Here is a 20,045-nt window from a genome sequence, read left to right as displayed (position 1 = left end):
TAACTCTCTTACCTTTTTTAAGTCTGTATCCAATGTCATTTTCTCAGTAAGCGTTTTTAAATCACTAAAGGTTTTTTCCTGGCCATTCCGTGTTAAACTGTAATTTGCATTTCTTGTTCCCCAGCATTCCAGTGTGGCCCTACCCTGCTGGGTTTTTTAAGTTTTTTTTCCCAAAGCACTTTTCATCTTCAAACTTAACTACATAATTTACTTACTTACAATATTTATTATTTATTTTTGTCTCCCTCCATTAGAACATCAGCTCCATGAGGGCAGGAATCTTTGTGTATTATATTCTTTGATACATCTCAAGGATCTAGAACAGTGCTTGGCACGTTGTAAGTAATCAATAAATAACTGGTGAATAGGGGCACCTGGCTGACTCAGTTGCAAGAGTGTGTGACTCTTGATCTTGGGGTCATGAGTTCGAGCCCAAGTTGAATGCAGAGATTACTTAAATAAATTTTTAAAAACTTAAAAAAAAACCTGATAAAGAAATGGAGAGATAGGCTAATTTGGAACTCTCTATCCATTCCAACTAGCCATATAAATATCTAATACCCAATCATGAAACTGTAATCTTTATATCGCCAGTCCCTTTGGAGGTAGCCTCTACTCACTAATACTATTAATGCAATGATGTTTAACAAAAGAATAATCCAATGAGAATATGAGATCCATTTTTAAAAATATTTAAAACAAAGTAACTAAGAGGTAAAATTATAGACAAGTTTATAAACCAATGACTGTAGAAAAACTTCCTGTCATAAAATAGAGGAATTTCAAACACTGCTCAAAATACCTGAGAAAGTTCTGTTGTTAAATAATATAGTAACCTGGTGCTTGGCAGTTAAAGACATCTGGAGCAAAAAAGCATTTTCCTGTTTCTTCAGCAATCAAGGCATAGTCCACCTGGCTGAGACCGCTTACAGCTGGCAAAAACAAGTTCCAGAGGCCTTCTGCTTTGGCTATTTCCTGTCAAGGTGATAAATATGCCAGAGTGATCATAATTTACCATGAACTAAAATAGTTTATTTTTAAAAGATATTGCTATTTATGCTTTTTGAAATTTAAAAACACTTATGAAGTTATTTGTTTTATTTACCCTACAGTGTGCAAAACCAAATAGTTACTAACTCATTACAAATCAACAGTTTCCTAACTGTTAAAGAAATGCCTTTTCCTCCAAGTTTCCTTAGATTTGGCTGAAAAACTAAATTTGCTTTCCTGAGTACTTCTTATTGAATCATAGTTATTACAGAATCTCCCACATTTGAGTATAATTATGCTAAACATACTATTTTGTACATTTTAATATCATACATGTGTTGGGGTTAGGATTTAAAAACATGAAATTTAGACTGAGCCCATGTGAGACAAATGTCCTGCTTGACTTCTATTACAATTTTGCAACAGATGGTAGTGAGTGGTGTTGATTATATTTTTTCTTTCAAAGCTGTAAGAGGCTATCTTCATCACATACCATATACAAAACACTATGTAACCTAATTTGTATACTATAGATTCTGTTTTTAACTTTCTTTTTAAAAAGTTATTATTGACATATTTATTATCTACTATATAACAACAACAGCAATAAACCAAGGTTTCAAAAAACACCTGCATATACATTTTCCAACATTAAAGGTTTTCTTGTTTTTCTTACCTTAAGTTTATCAATCACTAAAGGTTTTTTCCATCTGTCCACTGAATTTTCATTTTGAACATAGAACTCAGTTACCTCCTTAAAGTAATAACAAGAAAAAAGTTCATTAGCTAAAGTTAATACAAAGTAAATAATGCCATAAGCTGCTAATACCCAAAGTCAACATATTTAGGTGAAGAAGCTTTTCAAGCTGCTATTTAATCAGTAATACTTCTTTGAAAAACCAGATACACGAGTATAAACAATTCTAGAGGTTTGCTGCTCACAAAATTATGCTGTCTTGTTATTAGATAACAGACTTCCAAAATCTTGTACCAAGATTTGAATGTTCCATTTTTAGAAATATAGCTCAATGGGTGGTCATAGGAACCCCCCTCAAAGTAGCACAACTAAAAATGCCAGAGAAAATATTTAAAACAATGAAAAAAAATACATATAGTAATGAATAGCTGTGCTGGAAGAACAATAAGGAAATTCCTCAGTGGTCAGAAACAAAAAAGCCCAATTCTTCAGGTGTTACTGAACTACTTGTTTCAAGCCACCATTAGCAAAAATTAACAAAACCAATAGTGTAACAACAGAATCACACTCCCCAAAGACTACAGATAAAATAATGATCAGATACAGAATAAAGTATCTGTGTCCAATAGATTTCAAGAATAAAGGAAGGAATTAAAAGTATGACAAGGGTTAACAAAATTGGCCAAATTTGTAAAAGAACAACAACAACCAAAAAAGTAAAAGAATCAAATGCAACTTGAGGAAAAGAAAAACCACATTAAGTTTAAAAATCCAAGCAGTGGTTCTTAAACTTTAGTGGTACTGGAATTACTTGGGGCACCTGATGAGAACACAAGTATCCACGAGCTATCCTACTTCAATGAGCCTGCAGTTTCTGTATTCTTTACTAGCCCTGGCAATTCTGACACTCCAGATTTTGAGAATCAATGCCCTAGGGATGGTTGAAAAGTAGATTAGATATGGCTGAAAAAAAAATTGGAAGAAAAATGTGAAAAAATTACTCCTTTCTTGAATGAAGCCCAAAAATTCAATAGAAGGAAATATGAAAGGTTAAGGGATATGGTGGATATAGAGAAAAGTTCTCACATCAGTTTAATTGGGGACCCTAGATAAAGAGTATGAGAAGAGGGAATACTGGAAAAAATTACAGCTGTGTTTTTAGAACTGATGAAAAACACCAATCCTCAAGTTCAGAAAACGTAATAAAGCCAAAGCCCAAACTGCTGAATAGCAAAGAGAAACAAAAGCTCTTAAAAGGAGGGGAGGGTGGGGGCGCCTGGGTGGCTCAGTCATTAGGCGTCTGCCTTCAGCTCAGGTCATGATCCCAGAGTCCTGGGATTGAGTCCCACATCGGGCTCCCTGCTCAGTGGGAGGCCTGCTTCTCCCTCTCCCATTCCTCCTGCTTGTGTTCCCTCTCTCGCTCTCTCTGTTGAAAAATAAATAAAATCTTTAAAAAAAAAAAAAGGAGGGGAGGGTGGAAGGACAGATCAATGATAATTTTTTAAAAAGATTTATCTGTTTATTTGAGAGAGAGCAAGTGAGGGGTAGGGGGAGAGGGAAAGGGAGAGAGAGAATCTCCAGCAGACTTCCTGCTGAGCACAGATTCTGACGTGGGGCTTGATCTCATGACTCCCAGATCATGACCTGAGCCAAAATCAAGAGTTGGACTCTTAACTGACTGAAACACCCAAGTGCCCCCAGATCACTGATAATTAAAGAATTAAGAACTGACTCCCCAGAGCAACCAATGAAGCCAGAAATCAGTGCAATAATGTCTTCACTTGCTGAGAGAAAATAACTGTCAACCTAGAATTCTATATCCAATAAAACAATCTTTCAAGAATTAGGGCAAAATAGATGGACTCTGAGAAACAAACTGAGGGTTCTAGAGGGGAGGGGGGTGGGGGGATGGGTTAGCCTGGTGATGGGTATTAAAGAGGGCACATTCTGCATGGAGCACTGGGTGTTATGCACAAACAATGAATCATGGAACACTACATCCAAAACTAATGATGTAATGTATGGGGATTAACATAACAATAAAAATTTAAAGAAAAAAAAAGAATTAGGGCAAAATAAAGCCATTAGAAAAAAAGAAACAGAGAGAATCTGAATCTGAATCATTACTTACCTCTCCTGAGCAAAAAAAAGGAAAAAAGGAAAAAAGAAAGATCAAAGAAAAGGTTACCACTAGATTCTCATTAAAGGAACTTGATCCTAAAAGAAACATCTGAGCTGCAAGAAGAACCAGTAAATAAAGTGATAAATACATGGGTAAATCTAAATTTAAAACTAGCCACATAAAACAGTAATAATAATTTCTAATTTGTGCAAATAAAAGAATCAAGATGAACTAAAACATGGACTATGATGGCATTTTCTAATATTTTGCTATTATAGCATCTCCGTATCTATTTTTTTTTTTACACTTATGCTGGTAGAATTACTAAAATAAAATCTGTGACTACTGTCACAAGGCCACATTACAAAATTATTTTCTAAAATTGTTCCACTTCTTTACAATCATATAATACACAAATATGCTCTTTTTATTAAGCATGGCTGGTCTAGGGAACTGATGTATTTAGTGAAAACTGTAAGAAGACAAAGGACTTTCTAACCAGGATGAACAGCATTCATCATTTCTGTCAGGAAGTCAGCTGAATTGGAGATTTCCTGTTTAGGGTTATTATTTCCATCCCTTGTACGGCCGTGGAAATAGTCAATGCTACTGTATTTGATAAGAAATATATTATGCAATACATTTACAAACTCCTCATCTCTTACTACCTCTTTATGATACTACAGTTCTGAGAAATTAAATTATCCAATGTTTACATAATTATTTAAAAACTTGTGTGATTTAATACTTCCTGTTCTAAAGTCTATCCATTTAGAGATCTGCAAAATCCGTTTGTAGTATCGCAGGAGTCAGAATTAATATAAAATATCTCATTACAAAGAAGCTTTCCTTAGTTCTTAGAATATGAAAAACAGTACATTGGTGAAAGAAGAAAGCAGAAAATACGCTTGATGCCTGATCAATTCTCCCCAAATAGTACCTTTAACATCTAACTTCCTCATTCACTGAGATATTGCTTTGCAGTATGTTAGTTCAGAATCTTAAATCTGAGCCTACAAATAATTTTGCAATATGTTTTTCACTTTAAACTTAAGTCTATTAGAAAAAAGCAACAGTTCTTTACTAGTACATTATTATACTGAATAGGAAAATACGACTAATGTTCTCATTACATTGTAAGTGTATTCTCAACACTATGTTGCTAGTTCTTGTTTTACATGCTATTTTTTAAGGCTCCTTATCCATTTTACTTTTATTAAGAGAGAAATCATGCACACGTGGAAGGGGGGAGGCAGAGGGAGAGAGAGAATCTAAAGCAGGCTCCTCACCCAGTGTGAGCCCAATGTGGGTCTCGATCTCATACCCTGATTTCATGACCTGAGCTGAAATCAAGAGCCGGATGCTTAATTGACTGAGCCACTCAAGCCCCCTCCTATCCATTTTAAATAGGAAAAATTACCTTTTAACATTCTTATAGAAAATGGGTTCTTATGTTCTCACTTAATGAATTCTAAGGAATTTCAAAGGTCATTTGAGTAGTTTAAATGAAGCTTACTTTTTCCCATTATGAAAATTTGGAAAAATATGTAAAAGTATTAAAAGTCAAAAGAGTCTGACTAAAGATGTATACACTGTTAAAATATTGGTGTATTATATGACATAATCTTGTTTTCTAGACACGACTTTTAATTTTTATAAACTTAGTTATAATAATATTGGATAGAATTTTATAGGCTTTCCCCCTCTGATTTTAAAAAAGCTAATTACTTTTCTCCAGTTATCATTTCAAATGTATATGTTCACGGACAGGGATTAGTACTGTTCAGAATCATTCTACAGGATAAAACATTTTTACAGATGTTGGTTTAAGATTTTTTTTTAAGTAATCTCTATACCCAACATGGGACTCAAACCCACAATCCCAAGATCAAGAGTTGCATGCTCCACTGGCTGTGCCAGCTGGGTCCCCCATTTTAAGGTTTTTAATGGAAGAAAAAGCTCATGTTACTAGGCATGGATATATTCTAGATTTGAATGATCTGCAAAGACAAAATGACTGTGGCTTTCCTTGCCACACAAGATATTGACAATCTTCTTTTTTTTTTTAAGATTTTATTTATTCATGAGAGACAGAGAGAGAGAGAGAGAGAGAGGCAGAAGGAGAAGCAGGCTCCCAAGCAGCAGGGAGCCCAATGCGGGACTCGATCCCAGGACTCTGGGATCATGACCTGAGCCAAAGGCAGACGCTTAACCATCTGAGCCACCCAGGCACCTGACAATCTTCTGTTAAAGCTATAGATTGCTTTTTTTTTTTTTTACTTATAATAAAGCATTTTCTTTTACATTGAATTTTTTTTTTTTAATTCATTTGAGACAGAGAGATACAGAGGGAGAGCATGAGCAGGGGGAGAGGCAGAAGACCTGAGCCAAAGGCAGACACTCAACCATCTGAGCCACCCAGGCATCCCGACATTAAAAATTCTTTGTAAATATTTTAATAGCTGCATAATATTAAGTTCAGCAGATGTATCAAAACCCAACTTGTGATACTTCTTTTTTGTGCTTCATGTTTCCCTTGATTTCCCATTCACATTTATAAATGAAAGAGCAAGACTATCTTATTAATTCTTTCAAAGAACCAGTTCCTAGTTTTGTTGATCTGTCCTACGGTTTTTTCTGGTTTCTATTTCATTGATTTCTCCTCTAATCTTTATTAATTCTCTTCTCCTGCTTGGATTAGGCTTTATTTGCTGTTCTTTCTCCAGTTCCATTACATGTAAGGTTAGGTTGTGAATTTGAGACCTTTCTTGTTTCTTGAGAAAGGCCTGTATTGCTATGTACGTCCCTATTAGGACTGCCTTTGCTGCATCACAAAGGTTTTGAACAGTTGTGTTTTCATTTTCATTTGTTTCCATGAAGTTTTAAAAATTCTTCTGTAATTTCCTGGTCGACCCATTTATTCCTTAGTAGGATGCTCTTTAACTCCAAGTGTTTGAGTTCCTTCCAGATTTCCTTTTGTGATTGAGTTCGAGTTTCAAAGCATTGTAGTCTGAAAATATGCAGGGAATGATCCCAACCTTTGGGTATCGGTTGAGACCTGATTTGTGACTAAGTATGTGATCTATTCTGGAGAATGTTCCATGTGCACATGAGAAGAATGTGTGTTCTGTTGCTTTAGCATGGAATGCTCTGTATATATCTGTGAAGTCCATCTGGTCCAGTGTGTCATACAAAGCCCTTGTTTCCTTGTTGATTTTTTGCTTAGATCTGTCCATTGTTGTGACTGGGGTGTTGAAGTCCCCTACTATGAATGTATTATTATCAATGCGTTTCTTTAATTTTGTTATTAATTGGCTTATGTATTTGGCTGTTCCCATTTTAGGGGCATAAATATTTACAATTGTTAGATCTTCTTGCTGGCTAGACCCTTTAAGTATGATATAGTGTCCTTCCTCATCTCTTATTACATTCTTTGGTTTAAATCTAATTTGTCTGATATGATTGCTACCCCAGCTTTCTTTTGATGTCCATTAGCATGATAAATGGTTTTCTACCCCCCCCCCCACTTTCAATCTGGAGGTGTCTTTGGGTCTAAACTGAGTCTGTTGTAGAGAGCATATGGATGGGTCTTGCTTTTTTATCCAATCTGATATCCTGTGTCTTTTGATTGGGGCATTTAGCCCATTTAGATTCAGAGGAACTATTAAAAGATATGAATTTAGTGCCATTGTATTACTTGTAAAGTCCCTGTTTCTGTATATTTTCTCTGTTAAGCAGAGACTATTTAAGTAGTATTTTCTTAAAAAAAAAAACTATACGCCACTGTCAGCAAAATTCATCTCATGCCAGTTCTTTATTAAAAATATAATTATTTATGTAGTTCAAGCAACAACAGTAACTGCCCTATAAACACATATCAACTCTGAACACTTTTGTTTAAAGAATTTTGGTCTTTTTCAGTTTCCTATTTGATTTTGTCAGTCTAGCTCTAGAGCTCTCAGAATCTTAGAAAATTAAAATGAGAATTTATTGTATATCTACTCATACTTATGCACATCACAAATGAACAATTGAGGCACTGAGAGTTAGAGTTATTTGTTCATGACCACCTACCTTGTGCCAGGAATGGACTAAAATTAAACTCTTAAGATTTTTACACCAGTGTGCAAATCACACATATGCCTGGCCCCACCTGCCTTATGTATTTTCATAATAGCTTTTATCTTTTCTTCACAGCATTATCATCTCTTACTGAATGTCTTTCTTTTGTGAAGTGTAGGCTCTGTGGAATCATTAGCTCTGTCTTGTTCTTTCTTTTACTTTTGATGGCTCTCCAGATGCCTAGCCCATTATTAGGTACCTAATAATTACATGTTAACTGAATGAATGAATGTACCATGTTACTTCTCTACCCTCAGTGAACTTACTGAAACTTAACACCTTAAAGTAGTAGCCTGTGGGGAGAGAGGTAGTAGTATCTGTGAATAGATTGAAATGATATGCAACATTTTCTGGTTATGTCCATTTTGTTTAGTCTACAGTTTTCTTAATTCTCAAAAGGGGCCATAAAAAAAAAAAGAAAGCTGAAAGTCACTGCCTTATGAAAAGGCCCTGGGGTGCTTGGGTGGCTCAGTCAATTGGGCATCTGACTCTTGATTCTGGCTCAGGTCATGATCTCAGGGCTGTGGTGCTGGGCCCCGAGTGGAGCTCCCCACCTGGTGCAGTCTGCTTATTCCTCCCCCTTTGCTCCTCCCCATAATAGAGTATGCTCTCTCTCTCTAATAAATAAATAAAAATTTTTTTTAAAAGGCCCTAAAGTAATATATTTAGGATCTCAATATATTTAGGATATATATACTCTAATTTATTTAGGATCTCAACTTTACAACAGTTAATCCCCTTTGACTGTATTTTAATTCCAAAGATTCACCTGTGGCACTCCCTTGGCATATTTTAGAAGCTTATCAACTTCTGCAGCAGCTCAGTGCTAAGGTGAGGAGGGGAATGAGGTAAGGACTGACTACAAAGACAGGATACCATGATATTACTAGAAGCAGAGATAACAGACATAATCCATCTACAGTCTTTGAGCACAAATACATTCTGTTCCTTTATACAGTATTTACCTTTTCAGCTGGAAGGATGTGTTGTTTCATGAAACGCTTCACCCTAGCAAGAACTTCCTGGCCGGTCTTACTCAGTACAAACAACTGTTGGGAAATATCAATCTGTGATGTTGTAGTACTGAAAGTTCTTTATAAAAAAAGAAAAAAAAAAGAAGTTACAAAGGTGTCCCAAATCATTATTATATATTTCTGAATATAATGTGAAGTCTTCTCCAACTCCTTCAAAATATCCCTCAGGAGTTACCATATTTTGGAATTTCTTAAGTTTTTCATATTATGGGGTGAATGTAGAATCACTTTAGTTTGAACATGAAACTTTAATGCTGAAAGCACTATGTGGGTAAAACATAAGCCTGGCATGATCTCAATCAGTGGTAGTTTTGAATTTTTATTATAAAGTCACTTATCACAATCTCTCAAAAAGAAAGTGAAGAAATCGAACAGAAATGTAGTAATTATTCTTAGGATGTTCCTCACAAATACAACTACTGGACATCATTATAAAGATCTTTATGAAGAGCAACACTATCAGTTGTTATGTTGAGAGAACACAAACATCCATCTATAAGATGAATTGTAAAACATAACTGTCCTAATGTTATGTCCTGGGTACTTGTGGCCTGGACAGAATTTCCAGGGACAGCATCATCTATGCATTCAGTAAGTGCTATTTATCACATCTCTTAGATGTGGTCGGCAAGTGAACTAGATGCCTCAAAAAGTGCTCCACTGATGAGACATGTATTTCAAAGACACTTATGAAATGATTGAGTAAAATTTCATGAAATATGATGGAAGAGAGCAATACTTCTAAAGTTAATAAATCATCTTTTATAAGATGTAATTTTGAATAGGTATATGTAAGGAATTTAAATATTAGAAAGAAACTGGGGCACCTGGGTAGCTCAGTCATTAAACGTCTGCCTTCGGCTCAGGTTATGATCCCAGGGTCTTGGGATCAAGCCCCGCATTGGGCTCCCTGCTCAGCAGGAAGCCTGCTTCTCCCTCTCCCACTCCCCCTGCTTGTGTTCCCTCTCTGTCAAATAAATAAATAAAATTTAAAAAAAATATTAGAAACAAACAAAAAGAAACATTTGAGAGTTTTATCTATATCTGTAAAAGTTTATATGCTCAAGTTGGCAAAAAAAAAACACCTTTTAATCATGAATCTGGGTTATTTTCTTTATTTTCAGGCATATAAGATATTTACCAAAAAACTGCTGTTATTGGCAGCAGTAACCCTGGTGTAAGCAATAAAAACAGTCCCTATCCCCCTGAAGTTTACAACCTTCATATATCTAATAAAGGCTCTAATTTGACTTAGCCAAGGAATTGATTTTGCTTACCTTTTTGAAAGCTGTAATCCAGTTTCTGCCAGAGGTTGCACAACCTTGGCAAACAGAAAGCTATTCTCAGATGCATTATTTCCCAGAAGATATCTACTATATATTCCCTATAAGTAAATTAATATAGAGCAATTAAGATTCATTGAAAACTGTTCTTCAGCTATCCAGTATCTCCAGTTTCCCAGTTATGTGAGTCACTAAACTCACAAGGTATCAAGATGTAAATCAGACCATCAATTCTATTTATTTACACATAGAGATAATTATACCCCCCTAAATTAAAGAGGTATGCATGCATCATTTGCTTAACACACTCTCATCCTAACAGAATTGTAACTGGAAATCAAATCAAATCAAACTTGATAATGAACTTGGCATCAAGTTGGCATCACCTTATATCATCTTTAAAGATCACTGTTCTTGGGGCGCCTGGGTGGCGCAGTCGGTTAAGCATCTGCCTTCGGCTCAGGTCATGATCCCAGGGTCCTGGGATTGAGCCCTGCTTCGGGCTCCCTGTTCAGTGGGGGGCTTGCTTCTCCCCCTCCCTCTGCCGCTCCCCTTGCTTATGCTCTCTTGCTCTCTCTCTCAAATAAATAAATAAATAAAATCTTAAAAGAAATCACTATTCTCCTGTTATAGTGGGGGAAAATCTAAATAAACCAAGATAAAATTAAAAACTATAAAACTAAAGAGAAGGCAATGACATGATCTCTAAGAATATTTTCTCTCATTTTTTTGGAGTCCTAGTTTAATTAACTGTCTCCTCGAACAGGGTTAGTTGAATGCTAACTAGTTTTTCTTCTCCGTGTTCTGTGCTTTCAACCTAACACACTCTCCTCTCCCCTGCTCGTCCCACCCTAAGACAAGCAACTGAATTTCATTAGTTTTATTCCTTCATGTAATTCTTTATGCAATAAAACTCTCTTAACAGTCCTTCCATCATTTCCAATTTCATATTTGTAGTTAGAATGCAATGTTTATGATCATCCCTGTTACCAATATAGCCTAAGACATACATATTAATTACAACATAACCCAAGTCAAACTTCTGTTTGAAATGAAAATCCATTTTAAGTTCAAAGCCCATTTGGTATCTGATTTGTGGAAACTGACAAATATAAAAAACATACCATAAATCCTCTTTTGAGAAACCCATCCAACCCACATGATTAACATGATTCTAAAATACAGGATGCGATGTAATACAACTATATCCTAGAAGACATTTTAATTGGTCATGGATAGCATGGACTCTGAAGACAAGGAAAAAAAAACCTTAATCCTTTTCCCATTTTTTGTTGTTTCTAAAATCTCTTATGTACTTATTCCTCCAAGCCCTAGTACTTTGTCACTGATGAAGCATCTCAACTTCTTAAACTCTTGAGGTTCAAAGCACATGGAAACGAAATCAGTATAAAGAAGAATACATCTTAGGGGTGCCTGGGTGGCTCAGTCAGTTAAGCATCGGAGTCTTGATTTCGTCTCAGGTCATGATCTTAGAGTTGTGAGATCCAGCCCTATGTCAGGCTCTGTGCTGGGCATGGAGCCTGCTTAAGTTCTTTCTCTCCCTCTCCCTTTGCCCCTCCCTCCTAAAAAAATACATTTTAGATTAAGCTGTAATTTAAAAAAACTGAATTTATGCTCAATTTCCTCTTAAAATTAATTACATAAATATGACATTGTTAGAAAATGGAAAATCTTACTCATCTATTCTCTCAAAAATATATATTAAGAGGCTACTATAGTCTAGGTACTGTGCTAGGCTTTGGGACATGCAAAAGTATTTCTTTCCTCATCACCAGCCCTGGTTAATAAATGGTTTTATAGTTTGAAATAGACATCATTAAAAGATTTTATCTCTTTCTTAAATTGGATATTCAGGAAATAACCAATCTTCACATGCTTTGCTCTTTTTATCATTATTTCTTTCTCTCTTCCCTCCCCATCTCTTAAGTTTATCATATCAAAAAATGATTACACATTTCGCTACTCAATTTTCTCCTTTGCCAAATTCCTATTCTGTAAATTCTGGATTCATATTCACCCATGCCTGGTATTTGTCATTATCAAAAGCAAAATGATCTAAGGACAAAGAACATAAAACTCCTGAAGATCAGAAAATATCATGAACAGTACACTAATAAATAATGGTAAAAAATAGGTTAAGAAAAATGAATTACCTGTGATATTCCAGCCATTTTAAAATATGCAAGGGCAAGAAAGAAATTCCAGTTAGGGAGAATAGAATTAATTCCCCTGCAGCGGCAATATATTGAAATCAGTTCTTCTATTGATGGTATCCCTATAAAAATGGCACACACTATAAAATTTAATAAAGATATCATGGTGAATATTTCAAATGTAATAATATCACGTATTTTTTTTTAAAGATTTTATTTATTTATCTGAGAGAGAAAGAATGAGACAGAGAGAGCATGAGACGGGGGAGGGTCAGAGGGAGAAGCAAACTCCCCGCCGAGCGGGGAGTCCGATATGGGACTCGATCCCAGGACTCCAGGATCATGACCTGAGCCGAAGGCAGTTGCTTAACCAACTGAGCCACCCAGGCACCCTCACATATTTATATAATACTGAATAACCATTAATTCACATAACAAACATGTTCTGAATGTTGATTTCCAAAAGAATGATGTATATAAAGGGCTACATTTTATCATAAATTGCTAAAAGTGAAATGCTATTGTTCAGAAAAATCAAGAATAAAATCATGTAGAAAGATTTCAAAAGGGGTGCCTGGGTGGCTCAGTCAGTTAAATATCTGCCTTCGGCTCAGGTCATGATCCCAGGGTCCCGAGTCGGGCTCCCTGCTCAGCGGGGAGCCTGCTTCTCCCACTCCCTCTGCCTCTCCCCCCTGCTCGTGCATGCTCTCTCTCTCTCAGATAAATAAGTAAAATCGTTAAAAAGAAAGAAACATTTCAAGAAACAAATAAAAGCTACTTATCTAAAATTGCAATATAATCTTACCTTTTAATTATGAAGAATAAATATAATTTGATATTAATAGCAATTTAGGCAACATTATGGTTTCATACCTATGTTTTCTTGACAGTAAAAATTTTGAAATATCCCTGGGACTGTCCGTGGCCAAAAGTAGAATATGGAGAGATGAGCTAAGTCTGACAAAGGATGACCAATGGTTGAAAGCTCCCAATCCAGTATAGCTATAACTCGAGACTGCAATTAAAAATAAAAAGGTTTTAACATATTTAGTACAAAACTAAAACAGGGAAATAAATGAAATCCTATTTTCTATCAAAAGTAAATCTTAGTTTACATCGTTTGTAGTCTTTACCTACAATGGCACATCTCATTTACCAAATAACTAATTAGCCTTGAATATGTAAAGCCAAGTCCGCTGGCTCCATTATTGGCCATCAGTTCTCTTGCATTTTAGTTTACATACCCTTAATATCTCTACTAATGAGGGGAAACAAAAGCAGTTGAAATTGTTCAACTGATGGTTAACTATGGTAAAGAAGAAATTCTCATAATTACTTATAATTTAAGTATCTATGTCATGTCATGTCATATACAGTTAGAGTTTGCTCTCAAGACGCCTAGGTGGCTCCCTCTGTCTTCCTCTCCCTCTGTCTGCTGCTCCCCCTGCTTGTGCTCTCTCTCTCTGACAGATAAAAAAATAAAATCTTTAAGAAAAAAAAAAGTTTGTTCTGGTAATAAATCCTACTGCATAACAAATATTACACTGTTCTGGCAACTAATTTTTTTTGGCATTTTTTCTTTTTTTTTAAAGATTTTATTTTTATTTATTTGACAGAGAGAGAGAGAGAGAGTGCACAAGTGAGCAGTAGAAGGAGAGGGAGGAGCAGGCTCCCTGCCAAGCAGGGAGCCCAATGCAGGGCTCGATCTCAGGACCCTGGGATGGATCATGACCTGAGCTGAAGGCAGACTCTTAACCATCTGAGCCACCCAGGTGCCCTTTCTTTTCTTTTTTTTTTAAAGATTTCTAAGTAATCTCTACACCCAACATGGGGCTTGAACTCATGACCCCAAGATCAAGAGTTGTGTGCTCCATCGACTGAGCCACCCAGGTGCCCAGAGGCAATGGTAATTTTTAAAATGAGTTATTTCATGCTGTAGCTACAAAAATATAATTGTTATAAAACATGCTATTTGTTTTATGACTATAAAATTCACAATTCTATAGCAGCATAGAACAGTCATGTAATTTGGATCTCATAAAAACAGAAAACTTCCCTCACTCTACTTTATCACAATACACATCAAGGGAATCTATAGCTCATGTTAAGAACACAGGATACGATATTCAACTGTAAATACAAAGGGAAAAGCAATTTGCCAGAATACATATAGTTGAAACTATTTTTGTTTAAATAAAAAAGGTCGTAAGCCAATACTCAAAAGTTGAAAGGATATACAACAAACTAATAGCAATAGCTGTGGTTATTTCAAGGTATGGAGGAAGGAGGAATCAGGTATAGGGAGGGGAACCTCCACTGGAGGTTTCTGTACAGAGGAGTGACCTGATAAGAGTCTGTATTTTAGGAGGGTCACTTTTGCTGCTATGTTTTGAATAGACTGTAGGGGGGCCAGTGAGGAGGCTGCAGCAATCATCTACACAAGATTAGCCAAGCCAGATAAAACAGCAGGCTCATCTAGGCAATGCAAATTACTGGGTTCCATGCCTTTATGTAACTTGTACTCCCTCACCCCTCTGGCGCACTTGTACATAGTATTGTAACTTTGTGGAAGAACAGACTTTGGAATAAGACAGACCTATATTCAAACCCTAGCTCCACCATTTATTGGCTGTGCAACTCTCGACAAATCTAGTTAACCTCTCTGAGCTGCAAATTTTCTCAGCCATAAAATACTTCTTATATAGAGTTAGTGTGAAAATTAAATGAGGGCAGGTAGTGTTATCTGTTTTGTTTACCAGTTCCTAGCAAAGTCCCTGGCACATAATAGATGGCCAATATTCCATGAATAAATACAGAGCCTGGCATATAGTGGGCATTCAAAAATTTGCTATTATATCACTAAACTCTCTACCTCTGAAACTAAAAAAAAATTGCTATTATAACTAAGGGAAAAACTGATTACCCCCTCTTCAATGATTTGACTTAAGACCTTTAATTGTTGTGGTTATATTGTACTATAAATTACTATATGAACTAGAGTTGTTAAGAAAACAACAAAAAAGGATTGGACATATTTTTCTCTATATTACTCTATTTGTTTCTATGTTCTTAACATCCAAAGAAAAGATGAGACACTTGCTTAAGCTATAAACGTTTACCTTTTTTTCAATGAAAACTGGGAATCTTCTCTGGAGTTAAGTTTCAAGATAGGTAGTTAGGTAGTTGCACAAAGCTATAAAACAATGGCCAGTGAGAAAAGCTGATGGTTCATCAATTAGTGTAAATTAAGTAGCAATAGTTTATCAGAATACCATCCATGCTTGTTTGTGTACAGAGCTATAACATGCTCAGCCTAACTCCTAGTAGTTAAAATGAACCTTTACTAGTTCTTCTTCCTGGTAAAGAACTTATTACTAAAATGACTTCTGACAGTTTTTCTGAAACCTCAGCACAACAAACAGCTTTTCATTTTGCTGATTATCTTTTACATTGAATTTTATTTTTCCATGTGTGCTTTCTATACTACTGAATGTTATTAAAATGCATGTATATTACCTTTTCAAAACAAAAGAAACACATGCAATCCAACATGACAAAAAGTAGATGAAGAAGGCAGGGAAGAAGATATTAATAGAATTTTATATAAAAAGATGAAACTAGGGGTAAGATTATTACATGAAATTAAATGTCATAGGTCATATATAGTTGTTAGTGTGGACAGCAAAAACTGCTCTGAGTTTTCAAGAGACAAAATGAGAATCATGATTAGTCAAAAATATTTATAGTGTATATGACTCAAAACAAATCAGCTGCTTAAGAGTGACAACTTTTCGTGGCAATGAAGCTTAAGAAAAATCTTACCCATCAATCTGCATGACAGAGATATTGCTGAAATGTCTTCAACAACATCAAGAGGACTTCAAGGGGCCTCTGATCCCCAGAAAGCAGCTTAGGCCAGAAAGCAACTAAGGACAAAAGTGAGTCAAGTAGAAGGCAAGACCATACGCTGAGAGTGGGAATCTAAATGAGAAAAGCAACTTGGTAGTTTGAGAGGAATGGAAAAGATTTGAAAAAAAAAAATTAAATAATAGATTTTACAAAAAGATGTGGTTACAGCCTACATGAAATTATGCAACATACATGTGTCCCACACCCCTTTAACCTGATTCATGACTTCATTCTGAAGCAAAAATATAATGACCCAAGATTAGGGTTAGAGACTCTATAAAGTCAAGAGATGAGAAGATTCTGGAATAATAAGTAATGTTAAGGTCAGGAAACTTTATAACTCTTATATTACTGGTATATATCGACAGTCAAATAATTATTAATTCAATTGACAAGAAAGAAAGTAGTTTTTGAAATAATTGATCATGCCCCCATGGGGCCAGGCAGGATAAGAAGTCAAATGAAGTCATTAGGGTCCATGGATTCTAAAGTAAGAGCAATCAAATTTGTAGCACCTCAGGGGAGGTATAAGAAATAAGAAAAACAGAAGGTAAAGCGGGTATGGTCAAGGACAAAGACACCCCTGAGGCTGACCAGTCCAGTAGAGAGGAAAAGCAGTACAATGCAGAAAAAATTACATAACATTGCAAGTCTATAGGCTGGAGTTCAAATCTGGTTTTATTACCAACAAGCATTTACTAAAGAATATTTAATCTTATTTTATTTACTTTATATTATTTAAATTCAATTAGCAACATATAGTACATCATTAGTTTCAGATGTAGTGTTCAATAACTTCTCAGTTGTATGTAACAACCAGTGCTCATCACATCCCGTGCCCTCCTTAATGCCTATTACCCAATTGCCCCATGCCCCCACCCACCTCCACTCCAGAAACCCTCAATTTGTTTCCTATAGTTAAGAATCTCTCATGGCTTTTCTCTCTCTCTGATGACTTCCCATTTAGTTTTCCCTCCCTTCCCCTATGATCCTCTGTGCTGTTTCCTATATTCCACATATGAGTGAAACCATGGTAACTGTCTTTCTCCGACTGACTCACTTCGCTCAGCATAATGGCCTCCAGTTCCCACCACATCGATGTAAATGGTAAGTATTCATCCTTCCTGATGGCTAATATTCCATTGTGTACACACACACACACACACACACACACACCACATCTTCTTTATCCACTCATCTGTCGATGGACATCTTGGCTCTTTCCACAGTTTGGCTATTGTAGACATTGCTATGAACATTGGGGTGCAGGTGCCTCTTCGGATCACTGCATTTTTATTTTTGGGGTAAATACCTAGTAGTGCAATTGCTGGGTCCTAGGGTAGCTCTATTTTCAACTTTTTGAGGAACCTCCATACTGTTTTCCAGAGTGGATGCACCAGCTTGCATTCCCGCCAACAGTGTAAGAGGTTTCCCCTTTCTCCACATCCTCCCCAACATTTGTTGTTTCCTGACTTGTTAATTTTAGCCATTCTGACAGTTCTGAGATGGTATCTCATTGTGGTTTTGATTTGTATTTCCCTGTTGCCAAGGGATGTACAGCACTTTTCATGTGTCTGTTGGCCATTTGTATATCTTCTTTGGAGAAATGTCTATTCATCTCTTTAGCCCAATTCATGACTGGATTATTTGTTTTTTGCGTACTGAGTTTGCTAAGTTCCTTATAGATCTTGGATACTAGCCCCTTATCTGAGATGTCATTTCTAAATATCTTCTCCCATTCTGTCAGTTGCCTTTTAGTTTCGTTGACAGTCTCCTTTGCTGTGCAGAAGCTTTTTATCTTAATGAAGTCTTAATAGTTCATTTTTGCTTTTGTTTCCCTTGCCTTAGGAGATGTGTCTAGCAAAAAGTTGCTGTGGCCGAGGTCACAGAGGTTGCTGCCTGTGTTCTCCTCTAGGATTTTAATGGATTCCTGTCTCACATTTAGGTGCTTCATCCATTTTGAGTCTATTTTTGTATATGGTGTAAGAAAATGGTCCAGTTTCATTCTTCTGCACATGGCTGTCAATTTTCCCAGCACCATTTGTTGAAGAGAATGTCTTTTTTCCATCGCATATTCTTTCCTGCCTTGCCGAAGATTAGTTGACCACAGACTTGAGGGTCCATTTCTGGGTTCTCTCTTCTATTCCATTGATTTATGTGTCTGATTTTGTGCCAGGACCACACCATCTTCATGATTACAGCTTTGTAGTTGAGTTTGAAGTCCAGGATTGTAATGCCACCAGCTTTGGTTTTCTTTTAAATATTCATTGGCTATTTGGGGTCTTTTCTGGTTCCATACAAATTTTAGGATTAGTTCCAGCTTTGTGAAAAAAGTGGATGGTGTTTTGATAGGGATTGCATTGAATGTGTAGATTGCTTTGGGTAGCATAGACATTTTAACAATTTTTGTCCTTCCAATCCATGAGCATGGAATGTTTTCCCATTTCTTTGTCTTCCTCAATTTCTTTCATGAGTATTCTATAGTTTTCTGAGTACAGATCCTTTCCCTCTTTGGTTAGGTTTATTCCTAGGCATCTTATGGTTTTTGGTGCAATTGTAAATGGAATTGATTCCCTTATTTCTCTTTCTTCTGTCTCATTGTTAGTGTACAGAAATGCAACTGATTTCTGTGCACTGATTTTATATCCTGCCACTTTACTGAATTCCTGTATGAGTTCTAGTAATTTTGGGGTGGAGTCTTTTGGGTTTTCCATATACAGTATCATGTCATCTGTGAAGAGTGAGAGTTTTGACTTTTTCTTTTCTGATTTGGATGCCATTTATTTCTTCTTGTTGTCTGATTGCTGAGGCTAGGACTTCTAGTACTATGTTGAAAAACAGTAGTGACAGTGGACATCCCTGTCATGTTCCTAACCTTAGGGGAAAAGCTGTTTTTCTCCATTGAGAATGATTTTTGCTGTGGGCTTTTCATAGATGGCTTTTATGATATTGCGGTATGTTCCTTTAATCCCTGCACTGTGAAGAATTTTAATCAAGAAAAGATGCTGTACTTTGTCAAATGCTTTCTCTGCATTTAGTGAGAGGATCATATGGTTCTTGTCCTTTCTTTTATTAATGTAGTGTATCACATTGATTGATTTGTGGATATTAAACCACCCTTGCAGCCCAGGACTAAATCCCACTTGGTCATGGTGAATAATCCTTTTAATGTACTGTTGGATCCTATTGGCTAGTATCTTGGTGAGAATTCTGGCATCTATGTTCATTAGGCATAGTGGTTTATAATTCTCCTTTTTGATGGGGTCTTTGTCTGGTTTGGGGATCAAGGTAATTCTAGCCTCAAAGAAAGAGTTTGGAAGTTTTCCTTCCATTTCTATGTTTTGAAACAGCTTCAGAAGAATAGGTATTATTTCTTTTTTAACTGTTTGGTAGAATTCCCCTGGGAAGCCATCTGGCCCCAGGCTCTTGTTTGTTGGGAGATTTTTGATTACTGCTTCAATTTCCTTACTGGTTATGGGTATGTTCAGGTTTTCTATTTCTTCCTGTTTCAGTTTTGGTAGTGTATGAATTTCCAGGAATGCATCCATTTCTTTCAGATTGCCTAATTTGTTAGCAAATAGTTGTTCATAATATGTTCTTAAAATTGTATTTCCTTGTTGATGACTGTGATCTTTCCTCTTTCATTCATGATTTTATTTATTTGGGTCGTTTCTCTTTTCTTTTTGAGAAGTATGGCCAGGGGTTTATCAATCT

At 36.0% G+C, this 20,045-nt stretch overlaps 1 protein-coding gene across 1 annotated transcript in view; it reads right to left on the bottom strand.

The window, feature by feature from the left end:
• The window catches only part of ACAD11 (acyl-CoA dehydrogenase family member 11), a 99,311-nt gene that overhangs the window by 55,071 nt on the left and 24,195 nt on the right, over positions 1-20,045 (bottom strand). The window contains 6 exon segments of the mRNA XM_025882183.2: positions 837-975; positions 1,667-1,744; positions 8,897-9,023; positions 10,243-10,349; positions 12,423-12,544; positions 13,296-13,437. Of these exon segments, the coding sequence (XP_025737968.1) occupies positions 837-975; positions 1,667-1,744; positions 8,897-9,023; positions 10,243-10,349; positions 12,423-12,544; positions 13,296-13,437 (715 nt within the window).

This window comes from Callorhinus ursinus, unplaced genomic scaffold, assembly GCF_003265705.2.
Source record: "Callorhinus ursinus isolate GAN/ISIS: 27379988/994484 unplaced genomic scaffold, GSC_fseal_2.0 scaffold1, whole genome shotgun sequence".
NCBI classification, from domain to species: Eukaryota; Metazoa; Chordata; class Mammalia; order Carnivora; family Otariidae; genus Callorhinus; species Callorhinus ursinus.
The sequence above is the reverse complement of the archived record's forward strand: the minus strand, read 5'-3'. Positions and strand labels throughout refer to the sequence as shown.